The 27,081-nt window shown below is 33.6% G+C and overlaps 1 protein-coding gene across 5 annotated transcripts; it reads left to right on the forward strand.

Moving 5' to 3' along the window:
• The first annotated feature begins 1,683 nt into the window (after positions 1–1,683).
• On the forward strand, positions 1,684–26,434 carry LOC133184326 (dihydropyrimidinase-like). Of its 5 annotated transcripts, none has more exons than XM_061319367.1 (16): positions 1,684–1,791; positions 8,913–9,280; positions 19,224–19,318; positions 19,477–19,550; positions 19,662–19,772; positions 20,048–20,212; positions 20,495–20,637; positions 20,725–20,793; positions 21,062–21,182; positions 21,371–21,527; positions 21,878–22,019; positions 22,169–22,252; positions 22,520–22,699; positions 23,615–23,701; positions 23,839–23,989; positions 25,168–26,434. In XM_061319367.1, exons 2-16 carry the CDS (start codon positions 8,957–8,959, stop codon positions 25,251–25,253), a joined length of 1,989 nt encoding a protein of 662 aa, XP_061175351.1. In that variant the 5' UTR covers positions 1,684–1,791; positions 8,913–8,956; the 3' UTR covers positions 25,254–26,434. The 5 variants fall into 5 exon arrangements, with proteins under 5 accessions (XP_061175351.1, XP_061175343.1, XP_061175370.1 ...); XM_061319359.1 differs by having other exon boundaries at positions 1,686–1,791; positions 23,839–24,031; XM_061319386.1 differs by lacking the exons at positions 1,684–1,791; positions 8,913–9,280 and adding an exon at positions 11,301–11,703 and having other exon boundaries at positions 23,839–24,031.
• Positions 26,435–27,081: the final 647 nt, after the last annotated feature.

A 27,081-nucleotide genomic window follows, 5' to 3' on the forward strand; every position in this document is an offset into this window, starting at 1 on the left:
ATATTTTGTGAACTTCATGGTCACTGTCCTTAAGAAATGTAATCACTGAAAGGTTTCTCTTTACTTCAGAACATCTAGAGCTAGACCCTCTGTAGGATTTTAATTAGCATTGGCCATGGGCTATTTACCAAAATGGGAAGTTTGGTTCAGAGTTCAGATCCCAGGGTAGGGTTAATTTAATCATTCTTTAGAAATGCATTGGATCTTTAACCACCTTCCTTCTTGCACATTTATCAAAATGTTTTTGTGATTATAATTATTAATTGGTCCCTTTACAAAAATTATGAATTTCAAGTCTCCTTGCTTTAGGCCTCTGGTACCACTGCAGGGGTATGTTCACCACTGTTCACCAGAAATGCATTTAAAAATTCTTTTCTCGTGGACATCTATCATGAGATAAACTTGATGATAATAATGAGCATTTAACCTACTGCATGCTAAAACTGCATGTGAAATTCGTGTCTCATGGGTTAAGAAAGGTTAATAGGAGTGAGTTGATCATACAAGGGAAGAGCAAGAAGTTTTACAAAATATTTCTCTTCTACTGCACACATTGCAGATATACTGCATGCGTGATTATAATGAACGTCTACCAAGATTGTGAATTCCATATGCATCGCCTTTACGTAAGAGGATGGGGTCCGTTTATAGGCTCATGTATAGGGAAAAAAAGAAAAGAAAATAGCACATATGAAAAATGTCATGCAGATTCTAAATATACTTATTTACTTCTACAAATGAAATTGAGGGTTTATTTATTAATCACTGTGCCATTATAAGGTAATATAATATGCGTTATTTGAACAAACATCGATCATATACTTTGTGAAAATGAGGGTAAACTCGTGACGAGATGGTCGGTTGTGTCCCGGTCAAATTAAGGTCAAATTTCAAGGTCAAAGTTTTTAGAGAATCAGGAGAAAATGTTTGTAGAGAAATTTGAGAGATTAGAATACCATGTATAAAAAGATTCTTACCCACACAAGAGTGACATTGATTTCTTCTTTTGAAACAGTAGATCGTAGGTCAAGACAAAAATTTAATTGTCAATATTGGCTAAAGCTGCTGGTATATATATATATGTATTTGGTGAATTGGACAGACTTTTGATTTGAGTCATATAACATCATATAAAAGCATGAGCATGCAAGAATCACCGATCAATATTTTCAGATTTTTGCAATCAACACTGAGTTTTATCATTATATGTAAAAGGAATATTATATCAATGTTAAAAAAAAATTAATAAATCAATTATCATAGTGCTCAACACCTGAAACGTTAACGATAATTATATATTGCACTAGTTGCAAAGTTGAAGAATTTTTTTCTGGATTATCTAACATTCTTTTTCTTTAATTTCAATGAATAATCGACTGTCGTTATATCTAGTTAACATTATATCGTTATTAAACCAAAGTCGTACTAAAATATAAATTGTTGGAAACATCGATTTACTTTATCATGTTTATATGATCTGCACAATTTATTGCACTGCACTGCAGCACATTTCTCTGAATCCAAGCAAGTAGTGTCAATTTGCATTTTTCTATGACTCACAGATTTTGACTAAGCAAAGTAAATTGTTTAATGAGTCTGCGAGCCGCTTCCGCGAAGATGCAGACGTTCAGCATCGATTTTTTCCCTCAACAATCAGAAGCGGAGGCCCCGATAATGCATATATGAGATAAGTGAGTAGAAAAACACACATGGAACGACTCCATGTTTTGACTGCCTAGAAGAATTGAAGCTTCATACAAACGCCACATTGATCCGAAATTACCTGACCAGGTAAGATTGTTAACGCATATTGCATCAATACTTAGTCCACTTATTTGCAGGTGTTAATTAATGTGACGAGCTCTTTGAGGTTGTATTTATGTGTTATGTCAACTGGCATCTGTTTATCAATATTTTGCTAACTGATGTTTATACACTGGTCAGCGAAAATTGATGGAAAGGCTTTCATCATACCCCTAACTAGTGTGTCAACGTGTGATTTCCTTTGGGCATGATTTTACCTTGTGCAGTTGATAATGAGCTACAGATATAATCATGAATGAACGTGTACGTGTAGAAATGAACATTGTTTTGCTTATTTTAGCATAAACACAGATGGTCTTTCTTTAAACACTGAAGTCATTTTTATCCATATATTTTGACACAAGAGTTAAGAAATGATAATTGAATGCAGTAAGACACAACATATGTCGTAAATCAAAGAGTTAACCTTGTAATTAAATAATTCTGCAATTCAATGATAATTGGCATTGTGTTGCTGTCTTGTAAAATTTGCTAAAGCTGCGTTAAACTTGAAGTTGCAAATGAACATTCAAGAAGTTTAACATGCAGTATCAATTAAGCACCGTCAGCACATCATTTCCTTTATTGTAGCAAATTCGTTTTGTTTCATGCATTCATCAGAACTCCAGCAAAAACCATGTAATAATTAATAAATCACTTCCAATACTGTATCATATCTTAGACTTACTTTTGGTTTTCAAAGCATATATTCTGATAGTATCAGGATGGTTATTAAACAAAAATGTTAATTTTCCATCAAGGTTTAGTTTGACATCTTGTAACTCTCTTAATGTTATAATATGTGGTCAAGATCACATCCATGACAAGACGACTGGTTTCTCTTCCTTTTATATAATGCGTAACGAAATTTTCATTCAAGATCATCAGATCATCTTCGAACGATAAAAGCAACTTGGCATCAAATTCCAAATCTTTTTGTTTCCTCTATATATATGATCACGTTGATCAGTTTACTGTAATATGTTGCAGAGACACCTTTGCAAAGACCAGTAGTCAAAATTAATCATATAAATTCCACTGAGTGTAACTATTGTATCAGCCCCATGTTAATAATTTTATATCATTAATAATCGCGAATACCAACCAAAAATTGAAATTGCCAGCATGTATAACAGCAGTGATTTTTTGGGATATTTCATGTATAATGCTATTTTTTTAATATCTATATAATAGACGTAATTTCGCCACAAGTGATACGAGCTGTAAACAAAAGCGTAAAGGTTTTCAGATCATTAATAAATAGACAAGACTAATTGCACTACCAAAAGCACATACACTGTACACACATACACAGTATCTGTTTCAACATGCCATAGCATTTTAGTACTATGATGCAACTATTCCGTAACGTACACGTGTATGATAAAACGGTTCCTGTGATCAGTACACTCATGGAACCAATGTGACGACGTAGTACACACTGTTTATGTACGTAATCAAAAATTCTGGACATGGTGAAGATTACCATCAAAATATTAATTATCATTATGTACTCAACGAAAAGACACATCCAGTATACTAAATACTAATGTACATGAACAGTTTATGTTTTATAGAATATGCTTTTCTGTAATAGATATTGATTTCATTTTGGAAATTTATGAGAGACGTTAACTTAGTTGACGTTTCAATCATTCTCGAAACGTTTTGCGTTCAGTCAATTTAACATGATAAAAATCCAGAAGAATGCCTTCTTATAAACATGTCAAACAATGATGATATAATCTTCAAAAATGGACGTCCGTTTTAATCACTGTGTTTTATTGTTGATTATCTTAAGAAGTTAATGACGTCTGTGAATGTTAACAAGTAAAGCATGTGCATGTGAGCTTTTGATTTTTATTGTCTTTGCCGCGCAGAAGCTTGTTAATTTACTCCTTTCAAGATGCAATCTAAGAGGCTGGGTGACGCTATCAGACGCATTGCTGTTAAAACGTTCTTTAGGAATACATATGTAAAACCTATAGATTTTGCAGCAAAGTTGGTTCATGTCACTGATAATAATGATATAATAATCTGAATTTTACTTTTTGTCATCAGAAGTCTTGAACGATCTATTTTGCCAAGTTTTTGGTTCAGTTTAAAATCTTGAGATGTGCCAAAAAGAAGACATCGGTTCCCTATGCTTATACTCCTATATTATTTACCAGAATGCGTACTTTTCAACAGTGAACAATTGTACAATAGCAGTACTTTCTTGAAACGAAAGACAGAGGCTTTAAATACACTTATCTATAAAACCAAAGCTTTCTTGTGTAGTCATAACGATTGTTTCTGGTAAAAATTACTTCTAGTAAGTGACATATTTTTGTAATCTGCATTCAATAAAAATGGAACTCGTAAATAAACCTACCGGTAACCTTGTTGTTAGCAGACCTATTTTTGTATTTATATGAAGTAGAATTTATTCAAAAACTTCTTCATAAGAAGAAGAAAATACTTGCTCTGGCCTTCAACTCGATTTAGATATATCGACAACATATTATCAATTAACAATAGTTACTTCTATTCATATGTCTGCTCGATATATCCCAGTGAGCTTGAAATAAAATATACCACAGATTCTAATACCTGTGTTTTATATTTGGATATTTTACTAGAAAAAGACTATAATGGTAACCTAACAACAAAGCTTAATGACAAACGTGATGACTTCAATTTTTCAATCGTCAACTTCCCTTCTTATGTAGCAGTATGCCCTTATCACCTGCATATGGGGTTATAGCCCGAATAAGACTGCACAGACAGACAGATGGAAAAGGTGATTCCTATATACCCCCAGACGTCGTTTGCGAGGGGGGTTTTGTCTCCAAGTAGATTCGATACGCAAAAGAATGCTCTACGTATGAACAATTTCTAAAACAAGGCAAGCTACCGACAAACAAGTTAATGAAACAAGGATATCAACGGTTTCGTTTGAAGTAATCATTTGGCAAGTTTTATGGTCGATACAATGACCTTATCAGCAAATACAACCTATCATTAAGTCAAATGCTGACTGACGTTTTTCATACTTATTGTTATGCCATTATTTACACACTGAATTGTCTACGAAATTCCGTTTTTCCCCATCATGACAAGGAGCACACGGCGGGTGTGACCGGTCGACAGGGGATGCTCACTCCTCCATGGCACCTGATCCCACTTCTGATGTTTTTGAAGGTCCTGCTCCCGATTTGTATTGTTTAAATGGACTTTGAGCTTGAATACTGTTCGTTAATATCTCCATATTTCATACATTTAAAGAGATATTTAGGGGGGAATAAAGAACTTTAGGTCATATATAGAAATCAGGTCAAAAAAGTATTCATATTGATTAAAGATCATTAATCAAATATCAATTAGGTTACGGCTTGATTAATTTGGATGATAGGATATTTCTTTCTCCCATAAGTCTTATCTAACTTTTGAATAACGCAACCCCTGTTTGAAAGCAAAGGGTGAGATTTAAATCTCAATTTGTCATGCAGGCTTTCAATGCGTTTCTTTTTCTTCTTCTTTTCTTTTCTTTTCTTCTTTCGTGACTTAAATTGTATTCAAATAAATTTAGTGGTCAATAAGTTAAAGATTTTATCGAATCATATTAGGGGCAGTTGGATTGAATTGTTAAACATTCGGTTTCTTTGTATTACTATGTACTTGTACCCTACATACAGGTATCATTGGCAAAATGCATACTTGCCGTAAGTGTATGATTTAAACTTTAAAACCTCTTCATCACCACTAGACATTCAATTATAGCTAGAGAAAATGATTTTTTTTTTTTTTGCCTTAGCAGAAAGCATGCGATATCTCTGAAATTTAAGAGTCTGGGCAGTATTTCGAGAAACTTCCTAAAGGCATTGTCAGGTGTGAAGGCTCGGTATTTTGAAGTTATTTTGTCTTATAGTTTAAATAAAGTAAAATGAAAGAACCGATACAGTAACATTTGTGCCATGAAATTGATGTTTTGTATCAGTTGTTTTTCCTGAGAAGTTAAGAATGCAAAACTTTGACCACCGATAACAGATTCCTTGCAAGAAAACTTTGATAAAAGCTTATTTGAACATATTTTTACCTGGAATTTTCAGGTTTGGGACCGTAGACAATGGGTTACCTACTAATGCTTCCGATTATCATTTCATTTGGGCGCATTATGATTTCAACTGGGATGGGTTTTTTTTTATTTGGGCGGAGAAATAATATGATAGATTTTTTTTTTTTTTCAAACGGACGAAGAAGTGAGGATTACCTTGAGTATCATTGAGATAGAGTTGGGTACGTACAAAAATTATTTTATTGTTAATTATATTCTTCAATATATATAAGAACTGTGTATGATTTTGGCAAAGGTTTCCGTAGTAAAATCAAACTAACTATTACTCTAGGGGCTTCTATGGAAAATGTTGGACAATTTTCAGTACATATAAGTACCTTGGATTTAGTAAATTGTCAAATAACTGCATTCCTATGCTGCTATGGGAAGATGAGAAGAAAAAAGTTCAAGGTTTACTTCAGATGAAATATAAAGAAAACGAACAGTGAGCATTCTCAAAAGTATATATAAACAATACAAATTATGAGCAGATCTCTGAAAAAAGAGGTAGGATCAGGTGCCATGGAGGAGAAGGCATCGTCTGTCGACCGGTCACAACCACCGTGTGCTCCTTGTCATGATTGGGTAAACGGGGGAAAAATATAAGGTACAATGTACATTGTGAAAATAATGGCGTAACAATTTGTTTGAAAGTCGTCAGTCAACATTCGACCTAACGACAGATTGTATTTGCAAACAAGGTCATTGTATCGACCAAAGAATTTGACTTTAAACAAGATTGTTGATATCCTTATCAGCAACTTATTTGTCATTGGCCTGCCTCGTTTTAGAAATTGTTCGTACGTAGAACATACTCTGGTATCGATTCTGGTATCGATGTGATAATGGTATATTGCTACATAAATAAGGGAAGTTGACGACAGAAAAGTTTACGTCATCATGTTTAACATAAAGTTTAGTTGTCAGTTTGCCATCAATGTCATTCCCTAGGAAAACATCCAGATAGGAAGCAGATGTGTCAGACTCTGTGATGTCTTTTATTTCGAGTTCAATGTGATTATTAGATCAACGTACGATTGAAACTGAATATTGTAAACTGATAAAAATAGATAGATGTATATCTAAATGCCGAATTTAAGACTATAGTTAGAGACTTTTTCTTTTCATGTAGAAAATTTTTAATAATTTTTATTATGTATCATACGACTATAAAAACATCTAGATTTGCTAATAAAGGGGCACAATTTGTACACATGGAAATTGCAACAGATTATTAAGAGAGCTGGTATCCGAAAAATACATACATGTAGATATTGTCAATGTGAAATTCAAGTATCTCTTTGAAATCAACCTCGGAGTGTACTTGTGTGTAGAATCAAAATGTTTTTGTAACAAAATAAGTCAGCAGATGACCAATGACACGGTATGCAAGTTTACGTGTTCCATTTTCATCGAAGAAGCAGTTGTCTATGGTGCTAAAAAGTCTGTTCTTTGGTTTATTGTGGACAAGGATTTTGTAAAAGTGTTGAAAAGAAGTACGATTTAATGCTATTGTTTTTTAATATATTTTTTTATTTCAAATTTTGTAAAAAGTTCTTTGGAGTTTTTTATGTATCTACGTCTGAATAGCACCTCTTCTCGAATACTTGTACAGTACTCCTAAAGTTTCTCCTACAATAAAGAAAGAGACTAATTTGGTAGTTACTAGAAAGCTACTATGTATCTTTGATTGTAAGGATGTTTGTGAAGTTTAAGAATCCAATATAAGTATGGTAATTCAAATTCAATTTGATTGTTAGAAATATTTTTAAAATATTATAAAGCTTATATTACATTAAAAAACTATTTATGATATGTCTATGTTGAATCCTTTCATACAAGCTTTCTGGATTTTTCATTCAAGGTATTTTACAAAAATATTTTTTTAAAATTTTACTTTGTTTCTTTGTGTTTACCAATCATAAGTAAACAAAATTAACAAGCTTAGTTTAAAGTTTAACGTACAGTGATGATTGCATGCTAAAACATTTGGGGGAAATGAAGTAATTCATCTCACGCCGTCTCTAATTCACCTCTGTTTAGCCCCAATAATTGGTATCGGTCTACCTTTTTCATTTAACAAGAATTTAAAATACATAAACAATTCTTTCATTGTGTTGCAGTGTTGTACAGTCTAACTGCTTGAATTTTTTTCCATACACCATTTTTCTCAAAAAACATTCCCGAAGTGTAAAAAACATCGATATCGTAGCAAAACTGACTTGATAAACCTACCTTTCTACAATCTTTCAAGTAGCTTAGTACATTTTCATGATTTCTGGTGGATTTGTGTTTTGTTCAGGTAATTTTCTACGTAATCGTGCATTTTGAAGTGTTTTGCTGCTTTCAGATGTATACACTAGTATTTTGGAATATTTTCTAGAATAAATGAGGTAAGAATTAAAATCCGTTTATAAATATGCTGTATATATACACTGTAATTGCACAAACCAACGGGAATCTGTACGAATCGTTCCCTGCATTATCATAGGAGAGAATAGAAAGCATATTTATACATAACACTAATATATATGCCTGCATTTTTCACATACCTTTTGATATTTAGGTTCAACTGAGGTAGGGAAAAGTGCTTTGCAAATAAAAAAGATCAGTATGAAAGAATGATAAATAGAAATAATGTTTTCTTTAATTTTGAACAAGCCATATGGTGAAACAATGTATCTAGTTTCAAGATAAGGTATTATTCGGGTAAGTCGGATTCAGATGCATTCGTGCATGCTGTCATCAAGTTTATCTCTAAGATAACACATACCGTAGCAATATACGAAGACATTCTCGGAAGAACTGTCTTGCGAGATTAATTTGAACCGTGGATCAAATTTTAAAAAACGTGATTGCTAATGACAAACATGCACTTTATTCTTATCAAATCATTATTGAAGTTAATTTTAGACTTCTATAAGTACGTTCGTTCACAGAACAAATAAAAGTCTACAAGTGAAAAAAAAAGTATAAGAATGCAAATACATGTAATATTTTTTTGGTTTTCCAGTTTTGCTTTACTGGGACAAAGCTTCTTCCTTCAGTTTGGTTGACATGGCGGACAAAAAGAAAGACAAGAAAGAAAAGTCACCGGAAGACGACTATGATTTCTTTGCTCCGCATCCTCATCCAACTAAAGTACGTGTCAAGCAATCGTTCTTTGACCATGTACCCGACGCATATGAAGGGAAGTCCATATCTTTCAATGAAAGTCCCAAACGAACTCCAAAGAAAGTTGTGGAAGAGCCCAAAGAGGAAACTCCAAAAGCGGAGGAAACTCCTGCGGAATCGCCAGACAAAACACCAGTGCAAGAAACAGTGGCCCCGCCTATGAAAATGGACGTTTTGGCAGCCGATCCATGGGATACCAAAGACTCGGTAAGAGATAAACTTGCGTGTTACATTCTATATGTATAGCTATGAAATTTTCATAGTTTGGTATATTTTATCAATTTAGTGTCTTCAGTTAACACTATACCTACATGTATCTAAAAAGCGCACTCCGGTATTATAAATTTTTTGTCCGTCTTGTCAGATTTTGGGAATCCTTATGCCTAAGTAATTAATTTCATGAAATGTGTGTATTTTCGAACTGGGTAAACGCTTTGAGATATCATAAGAATTGGCGTGAAATTGATAACCTTAACTTTGCTTAGAACTACACGTACTTGGTTCTACATGTCTCAAGCTGTCAAAGAGATATTTAAAACAACATCCAAGGAGACACTCACTAATTTAATACTGTAATTCAGTAAAAATTAATGACATTTTCACAGATTCAAGAAGATAATATCACTTAATAATGGTTTTAATTAAGGTACAAAATCCCTCTGTTCACTCATACAAAATGTTGCTTTAATTAACGCTTATGCTTTTCCAAAAGAAATGCATGTACAGGTATTTGTATTTTATAAGTAAAATGCAAACAAATTCAGCATAGCTTGCGGGGTAAAAATAAGCAGAAGAGACATTTCTACTCGACAATTTTTTAAAGGAATAATAGACATTAATCCAATTCAGAGTTATCTCTCTTAGCAAAGTATCAATGAACCTTAAATTATATTTGACCTTCTTATTTTAGTAACAAATCAGGTCAATATCCTTCATTTTAAGGAAATATTTTTTTGGTCTATCATGTGATACCTACTCCTATTTAAAAAGTTTATTTTTTTTTCATTTTGCTTTAAAAGATAACTCCACATATAAAGACTATCAGATAATACTACCAAAGGTAATTTAAGAGGGGTACCTGTAAACTACTAAAAGGAAAGAACAGAAAAGAAAAAGATCAGAAACAGCATACTGTTAATGGACAAAAATTTTACTGACACTTTGAAACGTTTATTTTGAAGATTGTATACATTTGCAGCAATATGTAAGTGATTGGATTTGGTGTTATATGTAAAATACGCAATGTGCATCTTACAGCTCATCCAACTTAAGATGATAGCAGCTGCTATTATATATTTTTCTTGCCTGATCTTTGCTTGATTATCGCTTCTCTTAAAAGAAAAAAAAGAGGGGGGTATCCCCATAGATTTTAGAATGTAATAAATTCTCCTAAAAACAATACATCATGTATCCGATACGGACTTTTAACTTGAATGAAATCATATTTTAATAATAACGTTAAGGAGGGGGAAATCTCTCTCATAATAAAGAGGGAGGGGACAAAAGAGTAAAGTTCATCATTCAGGTAAATAGCGTCCCATTTACTAAAAGTTATCGCCCCTTAAAGCGTAATAATACAAACACGATAAAATGTTAAATTATTAGTGTAAATAGACAGAAATTTCATAGATAGGGATCAATAATCTGAGTTCAAATTAATTTTTTTTAAAAAACATGTTTAAGCAAAGTCTCCATCTTTGTCTATCAAGAACTGCAGCATTTTTTTTTTACACATTTTATTCGCGCTTTAATTTCCGGCGAAGTGCCCAAAAATGGTGGAAGGCAAAAAGCAAAGTTGGACGGTGAACAAAAGTTAAATAAATTTACTCGTGCTTGATTTGGTGACCTGCAACATAAAAAATATAGTCCTCTGTTCATGATATTGGCAGTACTGGAGAATAAAAATGCCGGTAATGAAGTCAATTATGAAATTATTCCATTAATGTAAGATTTTTGGATATCATTATTGTGTGTAAACACCACTGTTACATTTTAAATACATTTATTTTTAAAATTGCAATAGGGTACCGCATGTCTCTGATTGCAAAGTTATGTTTCATGAAATGCTCAGAGAAAAATCGAAAGTTTCTTTCTCTGTCCGCTTACAATGTTACATAATAAGATTAAGCAATGTAATGATAAAAATAAGTCCCAGCACACCAAGCTCTCTCCCACCTCTGGCAATACGTTTCTTTTCATAAAGCGCGTTTTCCGGATATATATTATCTGTGCCGTCTCCGGGCCTAACATGACGAATTTTATCGACCAAGCATCCATTATATTCAATGGACGATATTGACAGCAGTGTGCCGGTGATATTTTGAAGAGGCAATAACGTCATTAATATTATAATATTTTACTTAATTAACATCAGAAGCAGTGTGGCTGTGCATGAGTGTTTGATCGCATACTTGTGCCATCGCCACGCGAAACTACCTCAGAAAACATTGCACAAACTGCCAGGGCTTTACTCACTGCGGGCAATTTTAGGATCGTTTAGTCTGTTTTATGCAGCTCCTGGATTATTTATTATAAGCAATTTAGTTGTGCTTTTATGACACCGGTTTATTTAGCCAATCATTAAAATGAGTAGTCGTACTCCAGTCAAAAAAGTGCCCATTCATCTGCAGGTAAGGTTGCATTATGTAGCATTGTGGGAGACACTTGTGATAGTGATTTTGTAATGTATTATGTATGATGTACAGTACTGAATTATAAATTATAATGTATTATGTTTATATTGGTCTACACAGATGATTCGGATTTCTGGCATTTTTTGTAATGTTTCTTGTACTCAAAATTGTATTAGTAACCTGCACTATCAGTGTGCAGCTCATTTGTATGTATCATATGTGCATATGGGAAAATATGCACTTCTAAAGTTAAGAAAAATTCAAGATGACTAAACTTCATCTATTTGATCTCCACCCAAAACCTGTTTCAGTACAAAATAATATATATAACTGTTCAAGATTTCCAGTACACTGTTGTGTGTGAATTTTTAAGTGCCGAAATTTCTTTATCTAAAGCTTCACTTCCATTTTTTTAATCAGTTTCATTCGGTGACATCTGGTTTCAGTACAACAGATTGAAGGGTTATAGTTGTATATCTTTCTTAATTACAATTCTGTCAGAACTGAAAGAAAGTTCTGCTTTGTACAGTAAAGTTACATGATCCTGGCAAACAGTTGTCTAGAATTTCAAAATGTAAATGAAATGTTAGATGCATCCAAGCACTTGCAACACAGTCACTGCAGATGCAACATGCCAAAATGATAAAGAAATTCCATGCATTGTTCCAGAACTTATTTCTACAATGATAGTTTTACTTGCAATTTGTATCAGAAATAGTTCACGGTATGTATATATATGTGTTGCCAATTTGTCTTATTGTGACAGTGAAAAAAGAACAGGAAAACAGAACAGTTTGTGACATTTTTATGCATACCAGCTTGGTGTGCATTGTTATTGTACCACATGTACACAGAACAAGTGCCTGATTTTCGTGCTAATGTTGACTTGCATGTTGGCAGTGGTTATCAAGGGTAAATCTGATTAGGTACAGTTGCCCATTACTCTCACATTTTTACAACCAAAGTAAACAGAATTGATTCAGGAAACATGGCAGTCATTTGTTTCCTTTGCTTCCATGCTAAGGGCACCCCATTGTAGAAAGAAAAAAATGGAGCTATATAAAATCAATACTTGTACAGTGTTTAAAACCGTCAAACGAATCAGTTAATATATGTACTTGATTTGAATATATATATATATATATATACATATATATGTAAAGTATATAAAGATGAGCATGCACAATGTGCAGATCGGAATAAGAACTGGTTTCGCCCACATAGTTGTAAATGTTTTGTATTTCTGGAAAAGATGAATCACTGTTAGTCAAAACAAAAATTTCCCATCATGACAGAATATAATTAGATAAGGAAGTGTAAAGAAAAGAGTAATGGAAATATATTTAGAGATTTTCCTTCTGAAGTTTGTGTGAGGTTAAGATTTATTTTCAATATATGTAGGTATGTTCGTATTTATTTCAATATTATTGAAGTTGGCCTGAATAGAGGTAGTAGAGGTGTTGTAGTCATTAGACATAAACATGTACATAAAATATACATGCACTCTAATATGTACACGGATAAGAGAATTCGTTCACCTGTCTATGATGTGCATAATATACAGCTGATTGTATAATCTATAAAAGGAAGATACACACAGAAACATCTTGAATCTAGAAAATGAACTCAAAGTTATGTCCTTAACTATAATACATTATAGAACACAATACAGGGTATTTAATATCACTCTTTATTCCATTCTAACACGTGTAATCCTAGCTTTAGGTTTATCAACACCTGTTGCCATCCACCAATTTTTATCTTCCTGTTGCGGCCATTAAGTTTTCTTATAATCTTTCCGTTAGTTTACCTTAGATTTTTTTTTTTCTTAAATTTAAACAGTTCTAAAAATAAAACTTCTGTGTTCTTTTGGGGCTAAAAGCCAATATGCATTCTCTCAAGAGCTTTGCCAAAAACATTTGTAACAACAAAATGTATATCTGTCAGATGAGAAAATTTCCAGAGGTTGTATAATTGATGGGCTTGCTAATCCCTATGGTGTCTACTCTGGGGGTGAAAAAATGAGGAGGGGAAGTCCAGAACCCCCAGAAATTATCTTCATGTGTATTGCAAACTTAACATGAAACACGGGTTTCTTTGCATTCTTCCGCCAGCTTGATTCTCACATACATGACCCCAGCTTCTTTGCCAATTTATTACCCCCCCTGTGGTCAGAGAGAGGTTTATATTTCTGTTGCAATTTTCTGATGGGAAGTGTTTCATATGAGCCATGGTTTTGGTAAGGCACTCCATATATTCATTTATTGATTTTTTTTTTCACTTTGAGATATTTGTGCTGTAAGGTCAGTATTGATTTTGTGGCTAGTTTACTGTCTGGTCAACAGTAAACCGCTATGCCTTATCCTCGTCTACTATAAACAATGTAGCTATATACCAGATCAAGTTGACCTAAGTGCAGCAAGTGGTTTGTCAGTTTCTTTTAGTCAGTAACACATGTACTGATGTAGACATTTTATACATTAGTTTTATCCTGTGTATAGGTATATTAATTGTGTAATGATGCTAATTAATACATGTAGTGTTTAATGTAAGGATGCAGATGGTGCAATGTATGGTTGTCTGAAGGCTTAAATCCTTGACACTTTACAAATTTATATTATTTGCAGTCTTGCAGAAAAATATAAACAAATCAAGTCCTTCATTAGGCCAAACAAAAAAATATGTGTGGTTCCGGTTACACTTCCAAAAAAATTAGGGTAGGTAGGTAGGGAATTTTTTTTTTTTTTTAATCAAAATGATTTTCTTAATTTTTCTAAATTATACCTAATCACTGCTTTGCAAATGGCATTTAGATGTGGTGTGATAATATACTAGTCAATATTGGTAAGGGACACCTACATGCTAGCTTGCTTTGGATTTAACACTATTAAACACTAGCACTACGTTTTGCAAGGAGGCCGTCATTGCTGAAACTAAAACTTACATCGTAAACCGGAGCCATTGATGAAAATAGGGGAAAATATGAAAATTGCCAAAAAAAAAGTTTAGGGTCGGGGGTATAAAATAGGGAAGGTCGGGTAACCGGAACCACACATATTTTTTTATTTGGCCTTATGAAAAAAGGAAAATTCTTAGCAATTACTTTGAGAGAACTGTTTTATGCATATATATGCATGTAAGTGTATGCTCCTTAAAATATCATAGTCTAATGTTACCACCACCTATATGTATGCACAAGATTATGCTATACATGCTATCACATAACATCATACTTCTTAAATAACAGTGTAGAGTATGTACAATATCAATTCTCATGTCATCTTGCACTAACATTCTCTATTGTTGAGAATGCCATTTAATACTTTGATAACATTTTGTTCACTATTTTTTTAAAATGCACATTAAATTTGAATAACTTGATAAGATTGAGGCCTTGAAAGCTATTGCACAATTACATGAACATACCAGGATCTAGATCTGTTCAAGTGTTGTGAACATTTACATCTAATGCATTTGAAGGTCACATTATAGTTGTTCCTTCATAGTTAAGAGACATGTCTGAAGATATGTAAACTTTAAAACAGGCATATCCGAAATCAGTAGAGAATATAAGATCTTACCTGACGAACTCGTGCACAATGCATCATTTGTTATGACACATCATGCAAAGTTGATAAGAAAATATTGATTGGGTAAAATAAGTGTAATATTATTAAGTAAGGATTACTTAGCTAATGCATTCATTATGATTATAATCTGGTTAATGTGATCAATCAGGTACAAAATCAATTAAGATTAATGCAGTTTACAACACAGTCCTAAATGTGTGCATTTTTCGTGGGATTATGCATTATTGCCAAAGGTACATTTTCGTGAAAGCCAAAATCATTAGGTCACATATAACATTAATCAGATTGTGGTTTGATGCAGTAAGATGGTAATAATATCTCCCTAGGGAAAGTGTTACATGGGTGAGGAGGGGGGTAATTTGATTAAAGGGAGACAGATATAGTTATGGGGGGGGGGGCTTTAAAATAGAAGATTTGCAGACAATGAATAAAATGTTGCAACTGTTTTTGTAATTAACAGACAAAGATAATTGCATTTTGTGTGTTTAAATTTCTTGCTGCTTATTTTGTTATTGGAGGAAATTATGAGGTATTCCTTTTAATCTTCTCATTAGTCATTACGTATAAGTGCCACAGAAAAGATTCTCACACAGCTCAATAGATCAATGAATATTTGGTGTTGATTTTGGCATCTTTATATATAGAACACACTGGCTATTTAAATTCATACAGGTATTTAATTCCCTTCACCTGAATTGGGCCCCTCTGTATTTTGCCGGTATATGGAATAGAAACCCAGAAACTTTAAAAACCGTCCTTATCAAAAGTTCGGAATAATTTGTACCTTTTGCGGCCTAAATCATCAAAGCGTGAGAGTTTATTAAGATTCTGGGGTCTAGATCTTATACCGTGACCCAGGACTAGGGACTTAGTTCACCAGAAGAACATGGAGAATGCTGCAGAAAAACGGGTAAGAGGGGGGTGAAACTGATACCACACTAACTGCTGATATTCTTTGGGGGAAAGACTCGTGTTTGTTTTTAAAGATAATAATAAGGAAACAGGACTGTAAGCAAAACTTGTGCCCTGGAGGCTTTATTTCGTAGCTATCTAGAGTCTTGTATTGTCATGTTGACGGGAGGTGTTGTGTTGGTTTTATGGGGTGATGGCTGGCGTCAATATTTGTTTAGAGCCATTAAATGTTTTTGTACATGTTTATACCTGGTTGATAGATTGTAAAAGCTCTGCCACTTTCATGAAAAGAACTATTAGAAAAGCCACAGATCATTGTCATGAAGAATAAAATCAACAATTAGGGACTATTTTAGTTTATGTAGAAGTTGGAAATACATGTAGGTTATTTGCTAAATATTACAGATGTATGAACATTTCATTGTACTTTCATAATTATGTGTATTAGAGTTTGTGTTTTTGGAAAGGGGGAATATATGCAACTTGTATGCATGTATCTGCAAGGTCTGGTGTAGAATTGAATGTGCAAGAAATGTGAAGTGCAGCGGTAAATTACCTTTTGGTATGGTGATTTATCTGTGGCTAATGCAATCTAGCAGTAATAACATCCTAACTGATGGAGATCAGCTAGGTTATAAGCCTGCAGTGAGTGTTGCATGACATTGACAGCTTTATAAACAGGTTTTACCTCCGATTGAGCCCTCGTTGGCTTAGCTATGTAACACTATAACTCTGTAGATGGTAATGTTGATTGACAAGGTCACGGTAGGTTAGAGGGATAACACTGTTGTATTTACCTGTTTGGGGGAGGATAAACGAATGATGAGGATTATGTATTTCAGAGTGTGGCTAAAAAGCAATAGTTCATACGTGTCTTGTGTTATTCATTTCAGTATAATGAGAATTTCTACACCATGTAATACATGTACAGTGTTCATAAATATTCAATGTAGCCTAGGCAGTCCTTATAAAACTGCATGAACATCTTTGTAACATTTAAATGGCAATGATAATTTTGCTTGAAGTGAAATGAAACAGTCATTTAGTGAGTCTGAGAGTTAAGCTGTTTTCCATGTTTTTAGTTAAGTTTACTGTATACACATGTAATGATTTAGGGTAATATAACTTGTGTCACAGCTGGGAGTGTTTTTTATCTTTCTGCATAAAATTCAGATTTACTTTTAATGTGCAGGTTAAGACAAGCATGCAATCAATCAACTTTTGGGAAAATTACACTGTACAGATATATGGTAGCTGTTAACACCCCTAAATTTAACAAGATATGGCAGAAAACACACTGAGCAAAATAATTTAATTCAACATTATGAAAATGCTCATGTTTTAGTCATGTGTTCAAGTGTTGCAATCATAAGGTCTTATGCCTTACACAACAGATGGGCTTTCTATCAGGAACTGTTGAAAAGAATGCTGTAGTTTATTGATTTTGTCTGAGGCAGGAGACACTCTGTCATAATAAACCAAGGAGCTACTGAGAGGGAGGGTTGTGTATTACAGCAATAGACTGATTGCAGTGATGCATAGCCTACTGAAATAAACTGAAGTATGACTAATAAAAATGTGTAATGCCTGTACATTGGTAGTCTTGCTTATGAGAGTGAAAATTATTGATTTTATTTTCATATGAATAGCCTGAAAGTACATAGTATTTATGTTGATCAATAGCTTAAGATGAGTAAAAGGGAGATAATTCATGATTCATTTAGAGTTTTTATACTACATGTAGTAGCAAATCTTTCCTTGTTCACTGCTGCTGCAGTTTTTGTGATAATTTGAATAAACTTCATAAATTGTGGAAAATTACTCTGATGCAATAATTTTGCTTTGCATTAATATTTTGTGGACTTCTGTAATTGATTTTAAGATAATGCCTGATCATTTGCATGGCTGCAGGTCTGTTGCAGCAATGCAAATATTGATTAATATGCTGAATCACAGAAAGTCTTTACTTTTAAGGGAAAAGCACAGGTTCTAGAGCAGCCTTATTGTCTCATTGTCTACCCAAGAACATTTAATTACACAGGCACTTATTACGAAGTATGGAATGACTTATTAAGGCTCTGAGTCAGAACTGCTACAGGAAGTGGGCTAGAAATAGATTAAAATCTGTTTTTGGTCAAGAATTGTGTGGCGGAGTTATGTGCTCTTTACCGCATGTGTTCAGGAAAATCCTGAATAACTTCCCGGATTCAAATAGCGAGCATCGCTCTGTGGGGGATGGTCAGGAGATGGCTAGATCCTTAGGGGAGGATCATAAATGTGATGGGTGGATTTGCAGCTGTGATCAGCATAGAGTAAGGGTGGACTTCTGGTTTTGGTGATTTGATGAGCTTGATCGAATAATTACTGGTTAAACCTAAGCAAAAGGCATTTTGTTTTGATTTGTATTTTGCTCTATATTTGGTTTTCAAAGTGTAGCATACATTAACATGTATTATTACTTATGTAGACACTTATGAGGGGTAATATGGAAATCTATGGGATCCTTGAAAAAATGCATATTGGGTGACCCTTAGAACAAATTTATCTTGTCATTAATTTTTTAGTAAAGTTCATTTTCTATAAGCAAGTGAAATGTTACTGAGCCATTGTTTACATTGTGATGTCGTCTGATGCTCTTGTAGCATTGGTTATTAGGCTCCTTGCAAGGACAAGTGAAAAGAAATATGGAATTGGTGTCTATAGTTAAGTTTATAAGTCATGTGAAGTGGGATATGGGTTTTATCTGGTCAGATGGTCGTGTGTAGGTGGTATATGAACAAAATCTTGTCAGTATATAGACAGAATGATAATGGTTTTATTCGGTTTTCCTCTCGACCAATAAAATTTCAAGATTTTTATAAGAGGCAGGATAAATGCATATTATAGGAGGTTGTATTATGATCTGTACAACATAAAATCCAAGTGATACTTGATGTGGTTTTTGAAAATCTTCTTCTTTTTTTTAATAATTAGGTATGATACATTGACACATTTCTCTGTTTATTTGCTTTACAGAGTGCCCAGTCTCGACTGTTAATTAAGGGAGGAAAAATTATTAATGATGACCAGTCTTTTGATGCAGATATCTACATAGAAGATGGAATTATCAAGTGAGTATGAATCAATTTTACATATGTCTACTCTATCACGTATTATTGTGTTTTCCTTAATTAAAATGAAAATTTGTGTAAAATCACAGGGAGCATCTTACACGTTATAAATGACCGTATTAAACTGACAAATGATTATGTGTACATGCTTATTTTAGACAAGTTGGAACAAACCTGGTTATACCAGGTGGTGCTAGAACAATCGAAGCCAGGGGAAAACTTGTTATGCCAGGTAAGTAGAATAACTAAATAACAAGAGCAACCAAAAAAGTTTTGGTTTAAGAATGATCAAAAAAGCATTGAAAAAAAATTTTGTGTTCTAGTCTACACTTGATGATTATAGGTGGTATTGATACCCACACACATATGCAGTTACCGTTCATGGGAACACATGCAGTGGATGACTTCTATAGTGGCACTAAAGCTGCTTTGGCAGGAGGAACCACCATGATCAGTAAGATCTCAGTGAACATGTGATCATTAAATCTACAAATGTCATTAAATGTACTGTCTAGTAAAAGAAAATTAATCGCAATACATATTTGTCAAATAGAAAGTCATTTCATTATGAACATTGTAAGAAAAATAAGGAACTGTATAAATACTTTTTCTGAAACAGGAAAGCATGACAAATAGATTGCAGTAGAAAGGAAAGGGGGGGGGGGAGGGGGAGTAATATGCATACGTTGAGCATAAATCATAATTGCTTCCTTATCTTTGTGATTGCAGTTGACTTTGTTCTCGATCAGAAGGGAGTGTCACTGCTGGAGGCTTATGATAAATGGAGAGGTTGGGCGGACGGAAAGGTCTGCTGTGATTATGGACTCCATGTAGGAGTTACGTGGTGGAGCGAGCAGGTTTCCAAGGAAATGGAAACTCTCTGCTCTGAGAAAGGTAAGTTGATATATGAGGATACTAATATTTAACAAAACAGGGATTAATGATAGTCTGTAAACAGAACTAATCCACTAATGGAAGAGATTCTTTTTTTCGATGGATTAAAGATGTTTATATTTAGTTGTTTTACTAGAGTTATACACTTGTTCATAGTTTAATAATCAGCTTCTCAGTGGTATAAGAAGTTGTTTGACAAGCTCCAGACAGCATGATTATGTATAGTACAACATGCATTTGAGATATACACCTGGTAAAAACTTCCTTTTTTTCTTTTTTCAGGAATTAACTCATTTAAAATGTTTCTTGCTTACAAAGATGTTTTTATGTTGGATGACACTGAACTCTATGAGTCATTTAAACGCTGTAAAGAGTTAGGGGCACTTGGTATGGTGCATGCAGAGAATGGTCATCTCATTGCTGAGGTGAGAGTTATGTGAAGCGTAAACATGGTAAATAAGTCTCATAAGTGTCTGTTTAGGAATATTTTTATATATTTTTTTTTTATTCAGAAATCAAAAGAGATGGTAAAAATGGGAATCACAGGACCGGAAGGCCATGAAATGTGTCGCCCAGAGGAGGTATGTCACTTAGAATTATCCGTGAAATTGTTCAAAATTCCTTTATAATTAGCAAAACGTTTTGCACAACCTCTAACCCTTTAAAAATTTGCAACACATTTACCACTTAGTTAGTTCAAGTCAAGGGAAGAATATTTCTAAATCCATTTGCACACAACTCAATATTCACATCAAAAAAAAAACCAATGCTAAAAAAACTGAATGTTATGTTTAATTTGTTTTATATGCATTTCTGTGATTGCAATATTACCTTTTGGGCACTTACTAGGTGGAAGCCGAGGCCACTCAACGAGCCATCACTATAGCTAACCAGGCCAACTGTCCACTGTATGTAGTCCATGTCATGAGTAAATCCTCAGCAGATGTAGTGTCCAAGGCGAGGAGAGAAGGTAAGGTGTTCATCTTGTCAAATTATCATTGTTCAGAACTAAAATATAATATATACTGTATAAGCACATTTCCCATTTACACATTCTAAACTAAGTATTGATGAAATATTCTGATATTTAACAGAGATAGTCTTTGAAATGATGATATTTTTTTTTTAATAATTTTGATTTCTGTCTGCTTATTTCAGGTAAAATTGTTTTTGGTGAGCCCATAGCTGCTAGTCTGGGCACAGATGGAAATCATTACTGGAACAAATGCTGGAGACATGCTGCCGGGCATGTGATGGGCCCCCCTCTCAGACCCGACTCCTCAACACCAGGCTATTTAATGGATCTCTTAGCAAAGTATTCATTAAGTCATATTCTGTAGAGCCCTTTACTTTAAGGGGCAGTTAATTTTTGTTAGTTTGACTAATTGTTCATCAGACTGCCCATCCACAACTTTATTGCTCAGAATTTTTTACTTTTTAAAAGAAAGACCTTTTTTTTGGTCATCTGTAAGATCATTGCTTTATCTGAAGGTCAAATTAATAGTGAAGGTCAGATATAATTTTCACTGCTGGGGCATTCTCCTTAACAAACACACTTGTTTATCTTTAGAACTTCTTTACCATTGTGTTGCTATTCATTTCTTTATACATGTACCTTGTTCAGTCAGAAACTGAGATACACTGTGCCTAATTCTTTTATTTCAGTAATGACTTACAAGTAACAGGGACAGATAACTGTACATTCAATGCTGACCAGAAGGCCCTAGGTAAGGACGATTTCCGTCAAATCCCCAACGGAGTAAATGGTGTGGAGGACAGGATGTCCGTCATCTGGGAGAAGGGTGTGGTTAGTAGATCTACATCTCATGGATTTAAACTTTAATACATTTTCTAAATTGGACAGAACTTGCTAGGATAATAAGAACATGTATATAGAAATGTGTCGTTGATGTATCCGAGTGAAGTTTTGATGTTTTTTTTCTTTCATTTTTTCAGCATTCTGGAAAAATGGATCCATGTAGATTTGTAGCTGTAACTAGTACTAATGCAGCCAAGATATTTAATATTTATCCACAAAAGGTTTGTTTCTTTTCATTCAATTCATATAGTTTTCTACATTTACTTGTTACACCTGTATAAGATGATGGTTATTTATTGCACAGATTTCTGCTCAAATCTTCACCTCTTATTCATATTGTTTACCATACAAGTACAATAATTAGAGTACAGAATGATTTTTAACATTTATATACTTCCTGTTGCTAATTAAAGCTACATTAAAAAAAAAAAAAGCAAAACAACACTACCAGTTGATCTAACAATGGTTTGAACTTTTACTGAAAACAGGGCCGTATAGCAGTAGGATCTGATGCAGACATTGTGATCTGGGATCCCAAGGAGACTAGGACTATTTCTGCTAAAACTCATCACCAGGCCGTAGACTTTAATATATTTGAAGGAATGGTTTGTCATGGCGTCCCCTTGTATGTCATTACAAATGGAAATGTAGTATTGGATGAGGGGCAGGTAACTCAATCCACAACTTTTATTTTAAAAGTGTAAACATTTTATGACTTTTTGGCTGGTCAAAAATACATGCAATGTATGAGTTTTACAATTTTTATAAAAAAGTACTTAATTTTGTAATTATTTTCTTATCGAGAATATACGGAAACTTTAAGGGAAAAAAAATTGGATAGGGTATTGTATATGTAGACTTTGTCAATTTTTTATTTAGACTCTCGGGAAGAGTTATCTTTCTTTGACGTAATATTTTTAGTTTTGCACCCATAGCATATATTCTTCCATTTTTAATGCACTTCGGATATTTTTCTCTGGATTTCAACACTAAAATTAGGAATAGGTGGTATTTTTTTTTACTGCTGATTCAAAATAAGTGGCTGTGAGGGCATGTAGGCATCTCATTAGTTTCTGGATAATGAATTGAATGCAATATTTTATCAAGTTTATATTTAATAAATATTTCACAAGTAGATGGCAAACTGTCAGAGGAAGATCCCTGTTGTTTTTCAAGTTCATGGTCATTGTAAAGGGTACAATGTCTTGACATCGAAAAAATCTTTTTCTGGATAATATCTGGACTTCAGATTGATCTTTTGGTGGGAGTTTTTATTATTGATGCTAAAATCATAAGGATAATCCCATTGGTTTTTAGGGCAAAGATCAAGGTCTCAATTGCTGATCAAAGATGATTAATGAAAAATAAAATGCATGAAAATTAATAACAGATTGTGTGATATAAAATCAGTACAAAATTCTTACCAAGTTGAATATCAAATGTTTAATTAAGGCCAACCTCCTAAGTCAAGGTCCTCTTTGATATAGTTACATTTGAAATATTTTCTCTTGACTTTTTTAGGGGATATAGTTTTAAATTAAAAAAATTTAAGTATATTGTACCATATTCTCTTTTTTTCAAAGCTGAAAGTAACCCAGGGAATGGGGCGATTTATTCCCACTCCATGCAATTCAGAAGTGGTATATGGAAGATTAGCTAAACGAGAACTGGTAAGATTTGCAAACTGCTAAAATGGACTTTCAGAAATTGGAGAGTGTGTTGAATAGGATTTAATTATTTCATTATAATGTTAAAAATAAAGAGAAATTTGCTTAGAAGAATAATTAAGTTTTTATTCTGGTACTAGGCTAATATGCCACAGAAGGTTGAGAGAGACCCGTACACAGGTCCTGTGGCCAAGATTACCAGCAATGGTGATGCCCCTGCAGTCAAGAGGGAGGAGAACCCCATTGTTGCCGATACAAGTCAGTTCCAGCACAGCAGACCCCCTACTAGAGGTGGTGGCAGAAACTTACAAGATTCCTCTTTCGCTCTTAGTGGTAAGCCTACTAACTCACTGGTGAAATTTTGGTGTCTTTTTCCATTTAAGTGATTTTTTTCTTTGGTTTTTCAATAGATATTTGTACATTTTATTTCTTAGATACACCAGAATTTCCCTCTGGCTTTATAATTAGAAATATGCATGCTTTATGTAATTTTTCCATTTAATCTGTTGGAAGTTTTATCAGTAAATCTTTCTTGTTAGAAGGTTTGTCATTGTTTTTTACTTAGGTTAACATGTATTTGAAATATCAGATGGATAAAAAAAAAACGGAATATGCATTCCTCAATTCAGTATTTAATGGAATTAAAGTTCTTAGTAATTTAGATGTACATTTGCATTTCAAAGTAAGTGTCCTCAACTTAAACTGAAAATTGGCATGGGGTTCTTAGCATGTTCTCCACAATGGCATGAGAAAAGAACTGGTGGTGTGGGTTAACAGCATTAAATGTTGAACAGGTTGATGGGTGTTCAAATATAACAAAGATATCTGATTATAACTTAATACCCACACAGAATCTAACTTCTTAAACTGCATGATCTGTTTAACCTGTTCAAATTCCCAATACTGTAACGAAGATCTAATTTTTATACTCACATATAAGATACATGTATGTGTAATTTAATTGCTTCTGTTGTAATATCTGGATATAATTTAAAAGAGGGTAAAATGTAGAATTTTGGTTTGGCAGTGTCAACTAATAAGTTATAAAGAGCAGCTTTTGTCGCTCTAAGGTAGTAGTTTTGATGATCTCTTTTCATTATTTTCTGAGAAAATTTTTTAGAGCTTCAATCTTGAATTTTTTTTTGAACAAAGCAAGACGTGTGTTTGAATGATCAAAAGCTTGAGCAGTCATTAAAAATAATTCAGCATCTGTATTTTGACAGAGAAAAAAAAAACCCTTTCTCTTAACTATTTTCAGATATGTATATCTATAAAAGAAAATTTTTTGTTATGTAGCAATTGTCTTGTCTTTGCTGTTTTTAATTTGTGATGTCTCATACATACATAATTTTCATACAAAATGTTTGTACAGTGTATAAAATGAAATAAAATGTGGGGAATTGTGTAGGTTTTAAGGCCACCTACAAGGCTTTCTTTTATATATAATAGTTTGGTATGTAATTTAACAGGTGAGCAATTTGATGACAAGGCACCCCGTCGGGCTCAGATCAGAACATCCAATCCCCCGGGAGGGAAATCCTCTGGACTCTGGTGAGGCAACAGCCACCTAATGGTTCGTGGGGCCACTTGGAAATGTCTACATAGGGAAAAAAAGCTTTTTGTTGTCGCTTGTGAAGATATTTATACAACTGCTGAGAAATGACCTATCACCTATGGTTTAATATGTGTATTATGATTGTTTTTGTGTAAGGAGACAGTTCTAAGAGGGTCAGATTTATCAACAAGGCATAAATGGATTAAATCAGGGGTTGTAGTTAAAAAAAGGAGTGCCTTTCATAAATGGCAAATTGTTGTCCCAGCCAGAAATACAGGTGATGTTTTTTTTTCTAACATAATGACAGTGTATCTTTTATTCCTGGAGAGAGATCTGAGCAGTTGTTGTGCTAAATATCCCTGTGATACTTGCCTGGATGTCACATTTCTCATATTTTATACATTTTCAAAAAAAGTTCTGACTTTATAATATACCTTGGCTACAATTAAAATTGATTAATACTGTCTACTAAGTACATGTATTTACTTAGATATGTTGTGTGCTATTGCCATAAGTCTTTGAAGTTGATTTTTTTTTTGGGGGGGGATCACAATCAGCTGATCTCTTTTGAAATCAACTTCTGTTGGATGTTTTTCAGTTGCTATTTTTTCCTGGTATCCAGAATACATGTGAAAAAGATCTGTTTGTTGATTAAACTGTGTTCCTATTCTACTGTAGATAGATCCCTTGTGGTGATTAGTGGATGGTTTATAATTTATTCCAATCCGTTCAGTTTAAAGGCAGCCTTTCTTTTTATTCTCTATTTACATGTATATCCATTCAATAATTCTGCTGAAAAGGAGGATAACAAATCAGTTTATCATGATATTTTCAGTGCTTTGTTTATTAGTCTTTTATTTAATAGATGATTTTTATTTGTTAAATTTAAATCTGGAATCCTAGTCAGGAAAAATTTCGACAAGTTCCGTGGATGAATGTATAAAATAATTTCAATATAATTTAGAGTTACTACATGTAGGTAAATTGCATGTAAATGAAGAGAGTGGATAATTTTTAACAGTATTTTACATTCATCAAGGCTTTATAACTACGTGTATTTATTTCCTCTCCGTGTCTGCAAGTTCCGTATTATGATAGTTGTAGCACTGCCTCTAGTATGACTTGAATGTATTTTGAAATTAGCATGCAAGACTATTAATAAACAGTGGAAAGCAATTTTATGTGAATTATCTTTGTTTTATATGCATAAACGGAACAGGAGATTAAGAGCCCTTTTTAGCTCACCTGAGCCGAAGGCTCAAGTGAGCTTTTCTGATCACATTTTGTCTGTAGTCCGTCTGTCCGTCCGTCCGTCCGTCTGTAAACTTTTCACATTTTCGACTTCTTCTCAAGAACCACTGGGCCAATTTCAACCAAACTTGCCACAAAGTATCCTTGGGTGAAGGGGATTCAAGTTTGTTCAAATGAAGGGCCACGCCCTCTTTCAAGGGGAGATAATGAAGAATTAGTGAAAAATTAGTAGCATCTTTTAAAAATCTTCTTCTCAAGAACCACAAAGCCAGGGAAGATGAAACTCATGTGGAAGCATCCTCAGGTAGTGTAGATTCAAGTTTGTTCAAATTGTGACCCCCGGGGGTAGGGCGGGGCCACAGTGGAGGATCAAAGTTTTACATAGAAATATATAGGAAAAACCTTTAAAAATCTTCTTCTCAAGAACAGCAAAGCCATGATGAGTCATATTTATATGGAAGCATCCTCAGGTAGTGTAGATTCAAGTTTGTTCAAATCATGACCCCCGGGGGTAGGGCGGGGCCACAATGGAGGATCAAAGTTTTACATAGAAATATATAGGAAAAATCTTTAAAAA

This window comes from Saccostrea echinata, unplaced genomic scaffold (assembly GCF_033153115.1).
Source record: "Saccostrea echinata isolate AGI-Se365-2 ecotype Australia unplaced genomic scaffold, CSIRO_AGI_Sech_v1 ptg000001l, whole genome shotgun sequence".
Taxonomy (NCBI): domain Eukaryota; kingdom Metazoa; phylum Mollusca; class Bivalvia; order Ostreida; family Ostreidae; genus Saccostrea; species Saccostrea echinata.

What these genes read in the sequence shown, in the direction of transcription:
- LOC133184326 (XM_061319359.1), top strand. Translation starts at nt 8,957, where the DNA reads ATGGCGGACAAAAAGAAAGACAAGAAAGAAAAGTCACCGGAAGACGAC. An exon ending in ATAGAAGATGGAATTATCAA is followed by an intron (nt 19,319 to 19,476) that starts GTGAGTATGAAT and finishes TGCTTATTTTAG; the next exon opens with ACAAGTTGGAACAAACCTGG. An exon ending in TCATCTGGGAGAAGGGTGTG is followed by an intron (nt 22,020 to 22,168) that starts GTTAGTAGATCT and finishes TCATTTTTTCAG; the next exon opens with CATTCTGGAAAAATGGATCC.